Below are 16,155 nucleotides of genomic sequence, written 5' to 3' on the forward strand. Positions count from 1 at the left end.
TCTGTTGAACAAAGACACTATCATCTAATAACCTCAGGGACCAGACGTCCCAGACGAGTGACTGAGTGTCACCATTTCCTGTTGAGTGTTTTTCCAACCAAAACGGTCAGCTGACGTTTGGTTGGCTGTTAAGGGGCAGCCCCAGAAATTTGGGAGGGACTCCACTTCGCTTGTGAGTTGAGTGACCTGTCTGTGTGAAAGTTCAATTCAAACAGCAGAAAGATTTATTACTGATGTTATTTTATTTTGTGGATAAATAAACGTATCCAGTTACAACTATTCTTCAGAGTTTTTCATTTCAGCTCCTCTTTTATGTATCTGATTTTATATGAAAAACAAAACCACCTCTGTGAAGATTCGATAAATGGAACAGCAGTAACGGAAATGTTTTTTAAATCATAGTAAATATGTGTGAGGGGGTTTATAGATCAACATGTTCAGTAGGAGCCAATGTAAAAAAAAAAGAAAACATCCAGAATGTGTCAGTTACTGAAAGTTGTTCATAAATTTCAGATTCATAACCTTGTTAAAATCTGATCAGTCAGTTCCCAATTTAAATCAAACTTTTGCTAATTTAAGACTTTCATTTAGGTTATAATTATTATGTTTGGTAGTTTGTGTGTAGACATTTCACATGTGAGAACTGAGAGCTAATATTTCTCAAGCTAAGTATCAGAAAAGGTTTTGTGTCTGTGCCAAACGTCAGGGATCAATTACACCCATCCTCCTTATGAGGACAGGGGCTTTAACTGACCAACAGATTAAGGCTGGTCTCTACTTTACTACCTGACACTGGTGTGTGATGAGAAACATGAGTCTTATTCACTGATGTGTACAAGTCACTAAGCTAATGCTAACACTGCTGGAATCCTGACTGGTTCTATAGCAGGACAATATCTTTACATTTCCTCTCTCAGGCTTCTCTCTGGAGCTCTAGTAACAACAGGTCAGCGAGCCAATCAGAAGAGCGTGCCTGCTTTGTTGTGACATCAAAGTCCCAGAAGTCCAGACGGCTGGTTTTAAGGCTCAGTTTCTGAATGCACGCTGTGTGCATTTCTCTGTGGACTGAGCGATTTGATACTTTCACAGTAATAATATATAAACTAGACCTTTATTCTTTATTTGGATTCCCATTACCTTCCACACAGTGTTCGCTAGTCTTCCTGGGTCCACACACAAACAACAAATAAAACAAACAATTATTAAAATCACAATATGCCAATATAGCAGAAAAAACAAAACAAGCCAAAAACAGAAAATAGTTAAAACAACTAAAATAACTCTACATGTAAAACAGTAAAACAATAAACAATAATAATGTACAATGAAAACTGATTATCACAAATGCGAAGAAAATGTAGGCGAAGGAAGGTGCAGAACATTTATCAAATTTTGTTTTATTAACCTTTTAAAAGAAAATCTATTCTTGGTCTGTCAAATGTTAATGAGGCGCAGATTCCAAGCAGAAGAAGCTCTATAAAGGAGAGTTCATCCACACTGCACCATCAGTGCTCACTTGGCGTGTTTTGTACCCACGACAAAAACCTGTATATATTAGTTTTTCAACACAAAAGTGTGGAGTAATAGTCCATATAACATTTCACATGAATAACACAAGACGAGATTTTAATTTTGCTTCTACTGTTAGCCATGACAATCGATTATGCATCTCACACACATTAGTAAGAAAAGAACAATGTGAGCTAACCTAGCTGCTCTGTTCTGTGCAGTTTGAAGGGTTTTTTAAAGATGTTTCTCTCAGCAGCACTCTATCAAATAACTGGGCAGTACTCAAGGTGTGACAAAACAAGTGACTGCAAAACAATCTGCTCAATTGATATCACATCTATAGACAAATTGACTGCGACTTCTTGTTAGCAAGAACATTCTTACTTGCAAATACATTTTGTTTTGGAAATGTTTGGTACCAATTTGCTAATTCTCACCCATTTAGTGATACTATACAACTCCAACATCTAGTTTCTCTCTAAGCTCCGCTAAAGTTGGTGACGCACAGTACAGGGTTGAGTCACTGGCATACATAACTACATGCGCATTTTTAACATATGTTAAGTCATTAATGAAAATTTGGAATAAAAGTGGACATAAGCAACTCCTCCGTTGAACACCTCAAGATATTTCTTTGCTGTCAGAAAAACTGCCATTAAAAATACTTGCTGTGTCCTGCAAGAGAGGTGACTCTTCATCCATGCCAGAGCAAGAGGTGAAAAACCATAACATTTGATTTTATACTGTGGTCAATGACATCAAAAGCTGCTGTAAAATCCATAAGCACAACTCCTGCAAATTTCTTTTCCATGTATGTTAAACCATTGATCAGTCATGTGTACTAATGCCATACTAGTAGAGTGCCTTGGTCTATAAGCATGCTGTGCTTTTGTTGGTAGTTTTTCTACTAAAATAATTCAAAATTTGATTAAAATGATTATATTGATAATATATTATCTTCTCAAGTGTCTTATTTAGAGTGAAACCTGCTCTGGGTTACCTTGGGTTAAGGGTATGATTTTAGACACTTTCCATAGCTCGAGACAAGTACCAGTGAGTAGACAGCTATTAAAAACATGACAAATCTGTTTGGAGAGCTGCCTGGCTACAATACTAAGAAGTTTCCAATCTAGGTTACCAGGAGATGTATCGTCTGGGAGAGAAAGTAACATCTCTTCAACTGTGTCTTGTTGTGCTGCTAACAATACTGCATGTTAAATTGAGATCATCTAACTGCATGTGAGATCTTAAGTTGTCTACTTTGATAAAAAAGTTATTAAAGTGATTATGTTAGGTTTGTGGTAAGGCTGGGCCCAAATGCATGCCAAACACGAGGGAGTTGGAGGAATGAACTGACTTTACTTACAAATAAGCAAGGAACATGAATAGGAACCAGAAGCACGAGGTAACACAAGGAACATGAACAGCAAGCTGAAGCACGAGGAAACACAGGGATATAAACAGGAACTAGAAGCACGAGGTAACACAAGAAGCTAGAACAGCAAGCTGAAGCACAAAGTAACACTGGGGAGTTAAGCAGGTAACACAGGGGACAATAAGAGATGAACTGACACAGACAAAGGGCAGCACAGAGACTGAATAAACAGAAGGGAGGCAAGGGTGATTAAACACAGATGAAACACATTAAGACGGGACAGACAATCACCAAGGAGGGAAACAGGACAAAGACAGGAAGTCAAAACATCAACAGACACAAGGAAAGTAACTACAAAATAAAACAGGAAACAACCAAATTCAAACATAAATTGTCCGTCATGGCAACCCATGACAGATTAGCTACATCATATGGCCTGGTGATGAACAGTCCTGCACAATTTACAAACGTTTGAGAGTTGCATGTATTCTTTAACATTATTTCATTCAAAGTTTTCCCATTCATGTAAAGAGAAACAAATTTTGTTTTCAAAATATTCTCTCTTTGATGTAATCCAATTTAGAAACCTAATTTCTAAGTTTACAATAAAAACTTCTATCTGAAACACCCCCTGATTTATGGGCAGCTGCCTTAGCTTTGAAGCATTAAAGACCTCAGCATATTAATCCATGCTGCATGACTGCTCCTAGTGGAGCATGCTCATCCACCAACCTTAGGAATTTATCCATGAAAATTTCCAAAGCAATGTTTACATCATTTTCCTGACAGACATCAGGACATTGTAAATCATTAACATCATTAACAAATGAGTCAGCATTAAATCTTTTAAATAACCTGCAGTAGACAATCCTAACTCCAGACTTGGGCATTTTAATCTTTCTTGTTAAAGCAATTCAATTATGGTCACTGTATCCCACTGCCATTGATACTGCCTGTGAACACAGCTCATGTATGCTAATGAAAATATGATCAATGCAGGTTGACTTATTAACACCATTCATGGTTGTAGAGATTCTTGTAGGTTGGGCCACTACCTGAGTAAGACCTGCTTTATAATCAAACAACAGATGGACATCTATGTCTCCTCATTCATTCTTTCCCTTTGATTCATCACCACCTGTATGTGCAGAATGCAAAGCAGCTCACTTGTCCTTGTGGGCACCCCTAGTGAAACTTTGAGCGTGTTAAAAATCAAACAGAGGATGAAATCAGGAAATGTCTCATCAAAAACAATCATCACTTTATTAAACCATGTCAAATGAGCAAAGAAAACACAATCACACATTAATAACATACAAATGCAACAGGTAGAGTTCATGGCTTAAACATTTACTCAGAAAATACACCATACGTCTGTGGCTGCTTCATTGAGGGACCAGTTTAACAGTGAACACATACACAAGATTATGAGTCCAGACCCACGTCATGGTCTCAGCTCTGAACCGTCACACTCACTGTTTAAATCTTTTACTCCAAACGGCAGGAAGCAGCAACAAATCGGCATTAACAAAAAAAAAAGTGACGTGCTGAAATGACAAAGACTAAGTAGTTTCCTAATGAAGTAACAATAAAAACACAAAGTCCTTCATCAACTGAACCTATACTGACTAATGACAAACTAAAAGGCTTTTTGTTTCACAGTGGGGTTGTGCAGTGACAGACATGATCCCTTACCAGCTTCCCACCTGCAAACACTGAGAAGTTCAACATCAACATTTCAACTAGGGCTCAACAATATGCAAAAAAAATGAAATAAAAATCATAGAGAGTTCAGACAGTTTTCATTTTCACTGAAGAAAACAAAAATGATGATGTTGTGATTTATGCTCCTTTATATATGAAGAATCTGATCTGTAGACCAGGGTGTCTCCGTAACACCATCACACTTCATTCACGGTCTGACACATTTTACCTCTATCAGAAAAAACTGCAGCTGCTGTGATTTGAATATTGACCTGATAATATTTCCATTGATTGTTCAGCCCTTATTGCAACACTAAAAACCTGAACAGGGTGGTGGGGTGGAGAGGAAGAAGAACAGTTACATCATCCAAACTTTAATATACTGATTCAGTCCAGACCAAATATCACTATAATAATACAAACATATTATTGTATTTAATGATTCAGGTATAAGTGATGCAACCTCTAAACAGCAGCTCAGTTTTATTTGTCACAAGACAAGGATCAATGTACAGTAAGAAAAGCAGAGAGATGAAGGTCAGACTCTGCAGCGGGCAAAACTGCCAAAAATAATGTATTAAACAATTAAATGTTTCAATATTATGAAAAATGTGGCATATGTTGGTAAATATTGTAAATTGATATTATCAAATATCAGCCTTAGCCTAATCACAGGGTCCAGACAAACCTGTCGACCAATGAACAACTGATAACAAGTCTGAAGTGTTAATGTTGCTCATAGATCAGTCTAATGTTAGTCAAGCTGTTTCATTAAATAATGACAGACTCATTTTAAAAGAAAAACATTCGAAACCTTACCCCAGACTAATTTAGGTCTAAGACCAATGTTACCGTGGAAACAATCAATGACACATGTGCTGACCTGTAGCACCCAACGAGTAACAGGAAAACATGGCTCATTTTTTGCAGTTTGTTAACATTGTTATGGAGAGAGCAAAGAGAAAGGGAAGAGTTTTTTTTTTTTGACTAAAGATCAGATTTGTCTTTTTATTGTTTTTTCAGTTGATTTGTGTCATTAACTGCTGCTCATGTATGGAAAACCTCCCTGTCGGCTAACAGTGAGCTGTCGGCCTATAGTGGTCTGATCTGTTCTATGATCAACACTAGGTGTTACTACTATAATATAATATAGATCGTGCTAACAGTAGTTCAAGCATCAGTCCAGTTTTAACCAACAACCACAGTTTACATATAATGTGCTTCAAAATACAAGAGCTTATACTCTTGTATACCACTTCACCACTGGAGGTTTGTAACTGGTGGAAGTGGGTATTGAGTTCAGGTTTTTTGTTGCTCAGAAGGAGTCCTCAGGGTCCTGGGACTGATTAAATATTTGCATACAGATGCAAGAAGGAGTTTTACAGTATTCACAGATCACAGAGTAAAGCGAAGCTTCTCTGCTGAATGCTGGGTCTTTGTTTTCAGACTGACTTTCCTTGATTAAAACAACAGGCTTAGTTGGGGATTTCTTTTGTTTTCTGAACACGTTTGATAAATGCAATATCCTCAAATGGAGGTCAGGACAAACACCCACACAGACAGAACCAGGAACATGTTTCAGGCTTCAGCAGTAATTCAGGGTTCATGATGCTGATATCAGAGTCCAGTCTTCAGGCTGGATCAGGTGTTGGGTTCAGGTTAGGGGCTGAGGGCGGGCAGAGTGGGGGGTTTCTTACTTTCGTTTGGTCTTGGTGTCAGTGGTCTGGAAGACACTGGAGGCAGACATGAGGTTTTCAATGTACTGGCCCAGAACCTGGTTCTCCGACTTCAGTTTCAGGTTCTCCTCTTTGACAGCATCCACCCGGGCAGACAGGTCTGAGTGCGCACGCACAGACACACACACACACACACGCACGCATGCACGCACACACACACACACACACACACACACACACACACACACACACACAGGTATTTAGTTTTATGGAGTGCAGTAAAGAGAAAACACTGTCTCAGGTCTCTGATTCAGGCATGGGTAATAAACATATTGGCAATTGGTCTCAGTTGTTCAGTCATGTCTAAATAGGATAAATATAATATTATTTTCATTACATCAAATTATTGATCATGTGTGTCTTAGTATTTCAGTGTAGATGCTGATCTTCCATAAATGATTCAAATGGACACTGTACAGAGACGCAGCTATGACATCAACCAGAGTCTAACTCCTCCAGATGAGCTGGACCTGCTGTCAGCCATGACTGCTCAAGTGTCACTGTTAAACTGAGCAGCAGATCCTGCAGTAAAATGATCTAACAAACTCTGTAAGTTTGACAAACGAAAGGCTACAAACTACAAAGGACCTCAGTTTGGCTACAATGGGGAAGTAAGTCATGTCTGTGAGGTTCTCAGTCCTCCAGGCCCTGGTCTCTCTCAGAGCTTTACAGAGGCAGCTGGACCTGGTTGAGGTTCTTGAAGATATTGCTACAAATGAAGCTGCAGTCTAAACACAGAAAGCTTTCCTTTTAGCATAACAATTGCAGTGACCATAATAGCATAACAACATTGACTGACTGATTGATCATATTTCCACCACTTGTCAGCAGACTGCCTCGTCACTGAGTTCCTGAATCAAACTGTCTATTAAGCGGGTGTTTACAGCTGCAGCTCATTGTCTCTAGATTTAGAGACTTGTTTTCAAACAGACTGGGTACAGACCTGGTTTAGGTCTGGACCATGTATGGATGCTGACCAGGGACTTTGGGCTACACCTCTTGTTACTGGCAGTCTACTGAGCCCCTCTGGTTTCCTGGCTGCTCGGGAAATGCAAGGAAGAGGAGGAGTACTGCCAATACACTGAGCCATGTGTAGCGTTAACGCCATAATTTAGAATTTACACTCGCTGAAATGGGGCACCAGTCCTCTGGGAGGACAACTAAATACTTTATTGATAAAATTTATCAATCTCATATCAAAAGCCATGACTTCAATGATTCAATGGATCTCCAGTCTCTACATCAAAAGAATACAACAGGACAACAACTGGGTGTAAATAAAGGAGTTTATTAACTAAACTACTATCTACAGAGTAAATGCAAGGTGTAATAATCATAAAGATGACAATAATAATGAAATGAGCAGTGTGATGAATTGGCAATGGTGGAAGAGAATATGTTATGGCTATACACTATTGCTATACAGCTAATGATACTACGTCTACGAATGAGATTTGATGGTTAAATATCACTATATTTTGACATCAACCTAGTCATGAACAGAGTGTTAAGACTGGCCTACTGTGAGTTGCGCTGTAGCTGAAGACCCTCAGCTGGAACCCAGGTGGCTGTGGTTGCCATGGTAACCCTGGAGATGCAGGATCTAGGTGGATTCTCCTGGAGGCCGTGTCCCGTTATCACGGTGACGGATTCTGCCGGTGTCTCAGTGATTCAGCTCTGGTGGAGTTTGTCTGTCTCAGGCACTCTTGATTTCTGGTTGGCTTCTCTGCAGGCGATCGTGCAGATGTGTTATCTGCCGGCGTCTCTTGCGGGTTGATGCGAAATAAACTCTGATGCTCTTCACTGTGGCTGGATAACTTTAGAGGACACTGACGTTGACCAGATGACTTATAAAAATAAAAGATTGCGCATGTAGACTAAAATAATGTTACTTGGAGTCTGTGGCAAAGAAATAATAAAGGACGTGAAAAGTGCAAAAATGACTAAGAGCCATGAGTTTGTGGCTAGCAGCTTAGAGCTAAGAGTTTACATGGCTACAGAGCCGGGCTTTGAGCTGGGACTCTGAGCTTTGAGAAAAGTTCTTAGCTTCAATTTTTTTGCATCATTTTTATAGCTTCAGATTTTTAGCCTGTAGTTTTTAGCTTTGTTTCTCCGGCATCTCGCTTCTTAGCATCTTGTCTTTTTGGCTTCTCCCAGTTTCTAGCAGTTTCTAGCTTTCTTTTCATCTGGCCATGTGTGAATTGTTCATGACTGTTTTATCCCCTGGGGGCTGGCGCATGTTTCAGGGGCGTCACCCGTCTTCTGTGTTTCCACTTGGAGAAGAGAGTAATTTTCCACTGAACGTTTGAATAATATAATTCTATAGTTTACTTATAAACTCGCACATCTGTCTTCCACCATGACCACAAAACATTAAATGAAATAACATATAAACCTAATGGCACTAATAATGATAGGTAGGAGTAATACGAGTGTTGATTTCATATTACATCCTTCAAACCTGGAAATAATCATAGTACAATTGGTTAAATGATCAAACAACAATATACACATTTCCTAAAGCTAATAGTCTATAAATGTGGATTACACAGCAGTTCTTTGACTGTAATAATAATAATATGGACATTCTGGATGTCATGTAGTGTGTGTGTGTGTAAAGGATACTGACAGTATGGTCACATGAAGGACATTGTCTTAAAGTCTACATGTTACATTTCAAACATTCTATGGGATAGAAGTTTGGGATTGAACTATTACATAGAAACATCTCATGAGTTACAGAACAGTTAGATATTTAATTTTACATTCTCCCTTTGATCTGTGTCTGTGAAGAGAGTTCTGCTGGTCACTACCCAGGATTGGAATGTGGGTTGTAGTTTATGACTCTTATCTAGAAAGGGACAGAGGAAGGGAGGTTGGTGTGTGTGTGTGTGCGTGTGTGTGTGTGTGTTTTCATGCATGGCACAGAGAGGCCAGGATTCACACCTCAGTGATAATCAGTCCTTTTGTTGTTACTTGTCCTATATAAGAAACAATCAAATATCATTAGACAAAGTCTTATTGTTACAAACTGGAGATTTTGCCTATATTCTCCAGTTGCCTGGTGTCCATTGGTTGATCATCTGGAACTGACCCTTTGACCTTTGGTCTGGTTCTGTGTCTCTCTGCCATGCTAAAAGCATGGACTGTTTGTGGGAGAGGGGTCCTTTGTCTCTGTTTCCTATCAATTTGATAGTTTGATGGTGGGAAGAGTCACAAAGTGTCAACTGTGGGTCCATAACTCTGCAAGTCCATACAATGAACTTCCTTAATGGCTTGTGACTGGTGTGATGTGTGTCTGTTTGTTAAACTCAGCTGGTTCTATGGCAGAATTAAACACTGTTGGGCAGCAAAAACTTATTATTATCTTATTTGGTAAGAATATTAGAGCTATTAGAGCTTATGAAAATGATGACAGACTGTTCATTCAACACTGCATTGTTTCTACACCTCACAGAGAGACCACCCCCTCACCACTTCTGCTTTCTTCAGTTGTTCTCAGTGAGCTGTCAAGCTGCTGTTTTTTTCTGATGTGTACATTATTGTGTGTGTGCATGTGTGTGTGTGTGTGTGTGTGTGTAAGTAAAACAAACAAACAGCAGAGGCCTTTTGTTTACTTTGTCAGGACAGAGATGTTGGGTAGGACCAGTGCTGTCTTTGTGATATCCAAATACTTTCATTAAAGCTGGAGTAGGTAATCCGGGAGATGTTAGCCTTAGTTAGCTACGTTTTTAAAGTATCCACTCCCACCCCTTCCCTTCAGGCATCCGTCCAAAGCACTTCTGGCAAGGGGCGAGGGTGAGGCAGAGGAGGTCGTGGGGGAGCAAGACCAGGTGCAGATGAGCAGGTATCTGTAGTAACAAACATTTTCTGATTTTTTTCTTACCAACACCACCAATACAAAATTCAATAAAGCTCTGTTTATTATAATAACTACTTATGTTTGTTATATATTGCAGCGCAGGTCAGAATTCGAGAAGTGGACTTGGAACAGTCGCATCACCTGCATGAGACGCTTGACCCAAGACTGATGTTTGATATCTTGCAAATGACATCAGCGGATGCACCTTCACAAGACCCTCCGATTACAGGTCATCCTACCCGATGCAATAGCAAGACTGATGACTGGTGACTTCATGACCAGACTTCACAGAACCAGTATACAGTCACCAAGCACTTTATTAGGTTCACCTTGTTGGTACCGGGTTGGACCCCCTTCTGCCTTCAGAACTGCCTTAATTCTTTGAGGCATAGCTTCAACAAGGTGCTGGAAACATTCCTCAGAGGTTTTGGTCCATATTGACATGATAGCATCACGCAGTTGCTGCAGATTTGTCGGCTGCACATCCATGATGTGAATCTCCCATTCCACTACATCCCAAAGGTGCTCTGTTGGCTTGAGATCTGGTGACTGTGGAGGCCATTTGAGTACAGTGAACTCACTGTCATGTTCATGAAACCAGTTTGAGATGATTTGAGCTTTGTGACATGGTGCATTAACCTGCTGGAAGTAGCCATCAGAGGATGGGTACACTGAGGTCAAAAAGGGATGGACATGGTCAGCAACTATATGCAGGTAGGCTGTGGCGTTTCAACAATGCTCAATTGGTACTGAGGGCCCCAAAGTGTGCCAAGAAAATATCCCCCACGCCATTACACCGCCAACACCAGCCTGAACCGTTGATACAAGGCAGGATGGATCCATGCTTTCATGTTATTTACACTAAATTCTGACCCTACCATCTGAATGTCGCAGCAGTAATCAAGACTGATCAGACCAGGAAAACGTTTTTCCAATCTTCTATTGTTCAATTTTGGTGAGCCTGTGTGAATTGTAGCCTCAGTTTCCTTTTCTTAGCTGACAGGAGTGGTCTTCTGCTGCCGTAGCCCATCTGCTTCAAGGTTCGACGTGTTGTGCAGTCAGAGATGCTCTTCTGCATACTTCGGTTGTAATGAGGGGTTATTTGAGTTACTGTTGCCTTTCTATCAGCGCAAACCAGTTTGGCCATTCTCCTCTGACCTCTGGCATCAAAAAGGCATTTTCGCCTAGAGAACTGCCGCTCACTGGATATTTTCTCTTTTTCGGAAAATTTTCTGTAAACCCTATAGATGTTGTTTGTGAAAAATCCCACTAGATCAACAGTTTCTGAAATACTGACCCACTGCCAAACCGGTCATGCTGGATGATGTTACAAGCAGCATAACGTTCACCACGGCGTCTCCAGACTCTTTCATGTCTGTTATATGTGCTCAGAGTGAACCTACTCTCATCTGTGAAGAGAATGGGGTGCCAATGGCAGACCTGCCAATTCAGGTGTTCTCTGGTGAATGCAAATCGAGCTGCATGGTGCCGGGCTGTGAGCACAGGTCCCACTGGAGGACGTTGGGAGTTCATGCCACCCTCATGGAGTCTGTTTCTGTCAGTTTGGTCAGAAACATGCACACCAGTAGCCTGCTGGAGGTAATTTTGTAGGGCTAGTTGGTGCTATTCTACGGCCCTGTCAAGCTCTCTTCATGTAATGGCCGGTTTCCTGCTATCTCCTTCATGCTCTTGAGACTGTGCTGGGAGACACAGCAAACTTTCTTGTGACTGCACGTATGGATGTGCAATCCTGAAGGAGCTGGACTACCTGTGCAACCTGACTGGGCTGCAGGTACCACCTCATGCTACCAGTAGTGACACGGACACTAGCAAAACACAAAACTAGAGAAAGTCAGTCAAGAAGGATAAGGAGAGAGCAACTGTGTGTGGCAAACAGATGTAAAACCATTCCCTATTTGAGCGTTATCTTGCTTTTGCCTCTCCATTGCACCTGTTGTCACTTTCATTTGCACCAAAGCAGGTGAAATTGATTCACAATCATTTGTGCTTTCTAAATGGGCAGCCCAAATGAAATGATTGGTAAGTGTTTTTACAGCCCTGCCACTGTCACAGAGGACAGATTTTTTCTGTTTATTGTCAGAGCATTTCATTTATTCATTGTTATTGGGGTGATGAGATCATTTATAGAAACATAACCCAAAATGTTTCTAAAATAGCTTTAATGTTTTCTTCCCAACTTTTTTTTAAAACTGTATAGTATTTATGGAACAGCTCACCTGAAGCCTGAATCTTGTTTCAGTCCTTCCCGTGTCTCCACTGTCACAGACTCAGCTTTTTTTCCACTGTTTCACCTGCTGTGGAGGCCAGTTCTTGTTTTGTTGCTTTGTTGGCATGGTTTGCAGTGTTCGGCAGTTCACTACTAGTTTTACTACATTTCCCAGCGGCATACAGCTAGTATAGTTATTATTAAAATCATAAGACGTTTCCATTAGTAAAGATGTTTTTCTACTAAAGGCCCAATCAAGAGAGAAAATCCGTGCTCATCAATCCAAAACCGGTCATCAATCTGGTCATCTGTTTGTATTGGGTAGGACTGACTGACTTTGTAGGTAAATAACTACACTGTGTGTGTGTGTGTGTGTGTGTGTGTGTGTGTGTGTGTGTGTGTCATACCCTCTAAAGTGTGCTGAAGCTCCAGCACCTGGTTAATGAGTCTTGTCTTCTCTTCCAGTTCAGCCTGGTTCTCCAAGTCACCTGCAGCCATGAAACAGACAGTCAGATTCTCAGATTGTTTCTGGCATGCCCCCCTTCAGTAAGGTGACCAGTCATCCCCGATTTCTAGGCATAGTCCCTGTTCTTGGTGGCCTGTCCCCGGTCAGAGATGTTCCCGGAAATGTCCCTGTTTTTAACTGTGAATTAAAAACCGGAAAGACAGGAAGCAAAGCAAACTCAGGGGTTGAACTTGGGTCAGAGACAGCTTTTCAGACCAGTTATGATTACTGATTCCTGTATAACATTACAACTACAGCAACTGTGGAGCTTAGCTGGTACTAGTACCTGTGAGTAAAATAAACAGATGACATTGGATAGTTCTTATAAGGCCATTTCATTCATCCGGTGTTTTTACTTTGTTACAGTTGTTAGACTTTGAAGATGACCCTGTGAGTGTTGAGAATAGCAACCCTCATATTTAATATTGTATAACCTGGTTTAATCATCCATATCATACTGTGATGTGTTGTAAGAATATTTCTTTCTTCATTTTTTTATAAATGCTTTCAGATATGAAACAGACATTCTTCTAATAATCACTTTCTGCCTTGATCCTGTTTTACACTGTTCTTGATGTATTCTTGGTTTTCATCTCAGTCAATGTACTTGTGCAGGTGGCTGTTAGTTCACTTAATCCAAGAGGTTAGGTGGTGTAAAAGTGCAGGAAATCTGTTTTAAATCTCAATATATTTTTCTGAGGGAGAACATCCACCCCACCCCCCCACCAATTATGTAACTTCCCAGTTTGCTCCCCCATTTTAAAACATTACAAGTCGTCCGTCCATCTAAATCATTCCAAGTAACCCTGACAGTAACCCTGATAACCATGTACCAAATAACACCTGTGAAGATGTAGAGCACTCAAACTTATGACCAAACTTCGGTCCAAATGGGTTGAGGTCCTTCAAAAAGCCTGCAGGACCCCAGCCCCTGCCATCAAAGGCTCCCACTCCTCAGAAATCCCAATTTAACTCCTGTCTCCAACCATAGTTTATTACAGTACAATGATTACCATGGTGTGTGTGTGTGTGTGTGTCTCTGTGTGTGTGTGTGTGTGTGTGTGTGTGTGTGTGTGGTCTCACCATCGTCTGAGCTCATGGTGAAATACTGGTCTTCCTTTTTGGAATGCAGGGCTACAACTCTCAGGACACTGTATGATATAGGAAACATATATTAATATATATCATTTAATTTATGTTGTTCTAGCTTTGCAATACGAAACACGCCTAGTTGAACGTGACGTTACAACACTCCTCACTGCGTTAATTACATAACTGGAAATTCTAATATTTCATATGTTTAAGTGTCTTTGCCAAATCTCCTGTAAAGCTTCTGATTTAAATATACCGTGATGGGCGATAGCGACTAACGTGACATTCACTGATTTGAAAGGTAGAATCTAAAAAACGTGATTAAACTGCATTGTAGCCCATTATTTACAATAAACAACCTAACACCCTGTATATGATACACGAGTGCCAAAATAAAAATTAAAACAAAAAAAGATGTTTTTCTTTAATGGAGTTCTACATCACAAGCTCAACATTAAAGTGGTGCATCATGGCTGAGGTTAGATGTATCACAAACGATTAAAAATAAAATAAGGCGCTATTAAGCCAGAGCATAGCTAACAAGAGCTGAGCTCATTAGCACCACACAGAGAAATGTGATGTCAACTACAGTTAGCTTGTTAGCTAGCTGCATTAAAACGGGTGGAGGTAGAGGCCAGCTGGCAGAAAACACAAACCCCGAAAAAGGGCTGCTGATACCCACCAAGCTTTTAGCAACATTAGCCGGACGTTGTTTAGCTTCAGCTGCGGCACAAAGCCATGACCAGCAGAAGAACAATACTGTGACGTCAGAACACAAACCTTACGAACTGAAAAACAACTGCAGCTGCTGAAACGTTGACTCTCCACAGACAGTGTAAAGGGTTGTTTAATTTCCCACAGCTGTGTCCGGTGTGTCAAGGTAGCCACCATCAGGTCGATACACTGTACACCCGCCAGGTGGCGCAATGAACATTGCACTGCCTTCAAGCGATTATGGGAAATCATCTTCATCTTCATCTTCATCATCATCATCATCATCATCATCATCATCATCTTCTTCTTCTTCTTCTTCTTCTTCTTCTTCTTCTTCTTTTTCTTTTTCTTCTTCTTCTTCTCTTCTTCTTCTTCTTCTTCTTCTTCTTTCGAGCAGACCACGTTTTAGGGCATTGCTGCCTCCGACTGGCGTAATAACGTCATTGCTACTTTAACCCTTTGAGATCTGTATCTTGGAGTAGGGTTTTGATATCTTGTGATAGAGATCTGTGGTTTCAGTATATTACATCCCTAGCTCTTTCTTTTTGAAGCACCCAGTCACCAAGCAGTGTTATAATAGTAAAGTTTGTAATTCCCAGTTTGCCTAATCCCATGAATACAATTCTCCTTCCCCCACCGGAGAGCGGAAAATGCATCAAGACATGTTAACAGACTCCAGGACTCAGCACCAAATTACTTGCTAGTCCGCAGTGTCCCAGCTTTAACCTAGTCAACTTGAGCTCATCTTCCCATGGCATCTTCATTCTTTTGCCAGGTTTAACTGATGGCTGTGTGTTGTATAGTTTCATTCCTCTGCTGACTGCATGCCACTCTTGCTATCAATGATGATTCAGTCGCTCACTGATGATGCTGTGACTCTCCATCCTGCCAAATGCCACATGCACATCTACACTATCCCTGCTTAATCTTGCCCTAGCTACCCAAAGGAAACCCGCATTACAACACTATCATTAAGATGTTCACATCTGTCTGGTGTAGCTCTGGCCCTATCTTTATTAAACTAAATCCCAATTCCTCTGAGTACTTTCTTACATAATTTATATAGCTACCCCTATTTATCCTAATACCACCCTTTTCAAATTCCCAACACACAGGGACTGATGGAAGAGCTGTTCCAAAGCCCTTTAAATTTCATCCAGTAATGTAGTGCTAATTTTGATCATCACATTCTCAGTGGAGCCCCTCCTGTTTCCACCAGCAGCTGGGAACAACGTTGTCCAGAATGCCTCAGTACACAGCCTCAGAGCCTTGGCCCGAACATCATCCAACTTAGTCATTACAGTTTTAGCCACTGACCCATATGCCAAGAACCCATTGTCAAAAATTGCTCTTATCATAGCCTTATGAATCATCAGCATAAGACTCCTATCTGCCCAAGAGGAACATTCTGCATCTCATAATATTTATGAC

At 40.5% G+C, this 16,155-nt stretch overlaps 1 protein-coding gene across 2 annotated transcripts; it reads right to left on the bottom strand.

Moving 5' to 3' along the window:
• Positions 1 to 4,123: 4,123 nt before the first annotated feature.
• Positions 4,124 to 15,081, bottom strand: LOC130173721 (short coiled-coil protein B-like). Of its 2 annotated transcripts, none has more exons than XM_056383182.1 (4): positions 14,693 to 15,081; positions 14,002 to 14,069; positions 12,821 to 12,901; positions 4,124 to 6,424 (listed from the first exon to the last, which is right to left on the bottom strand). In XM_056383182.1, the coding sequence occupies exons 1-4, from the start codon at positions 15,022 to 15,024 to the stop codon at positions 6,282 to 6,284; spliced, it is 624 nt and encodes a 207-aa protein (XP_056239157.1). In that variant the 5' UTR covers positions 15,025 to 15,081; the 3' UTR covers positions 4,124 to 6,281. The 2 variants fall into 2 exon arrangements, with proteins under 2 accessions (XP_056239157.1, XP_056239158.1); XM_056383183.1 differs by having other exon boundaries at positions 14,791 to 14,930.
• Positions 15,082 to 16,155: the final 1,074 nt, after the last annotated feature.

The sequence above is a fragment of the Seriola aureovittata genome, chromosome 8, assembly GCF_021018895.1.
Source record: "Seriola aureovittata isolate HTS-2021-v1 ecotype China chromosome 8, ASM2101889v1, whole genome shotgun sequence".
NCBI lineage: Eukaryota > Metazoa > Chordata > Actinopteri > Carangiformes > Carangidae > Seriola > Seriola aureovittata.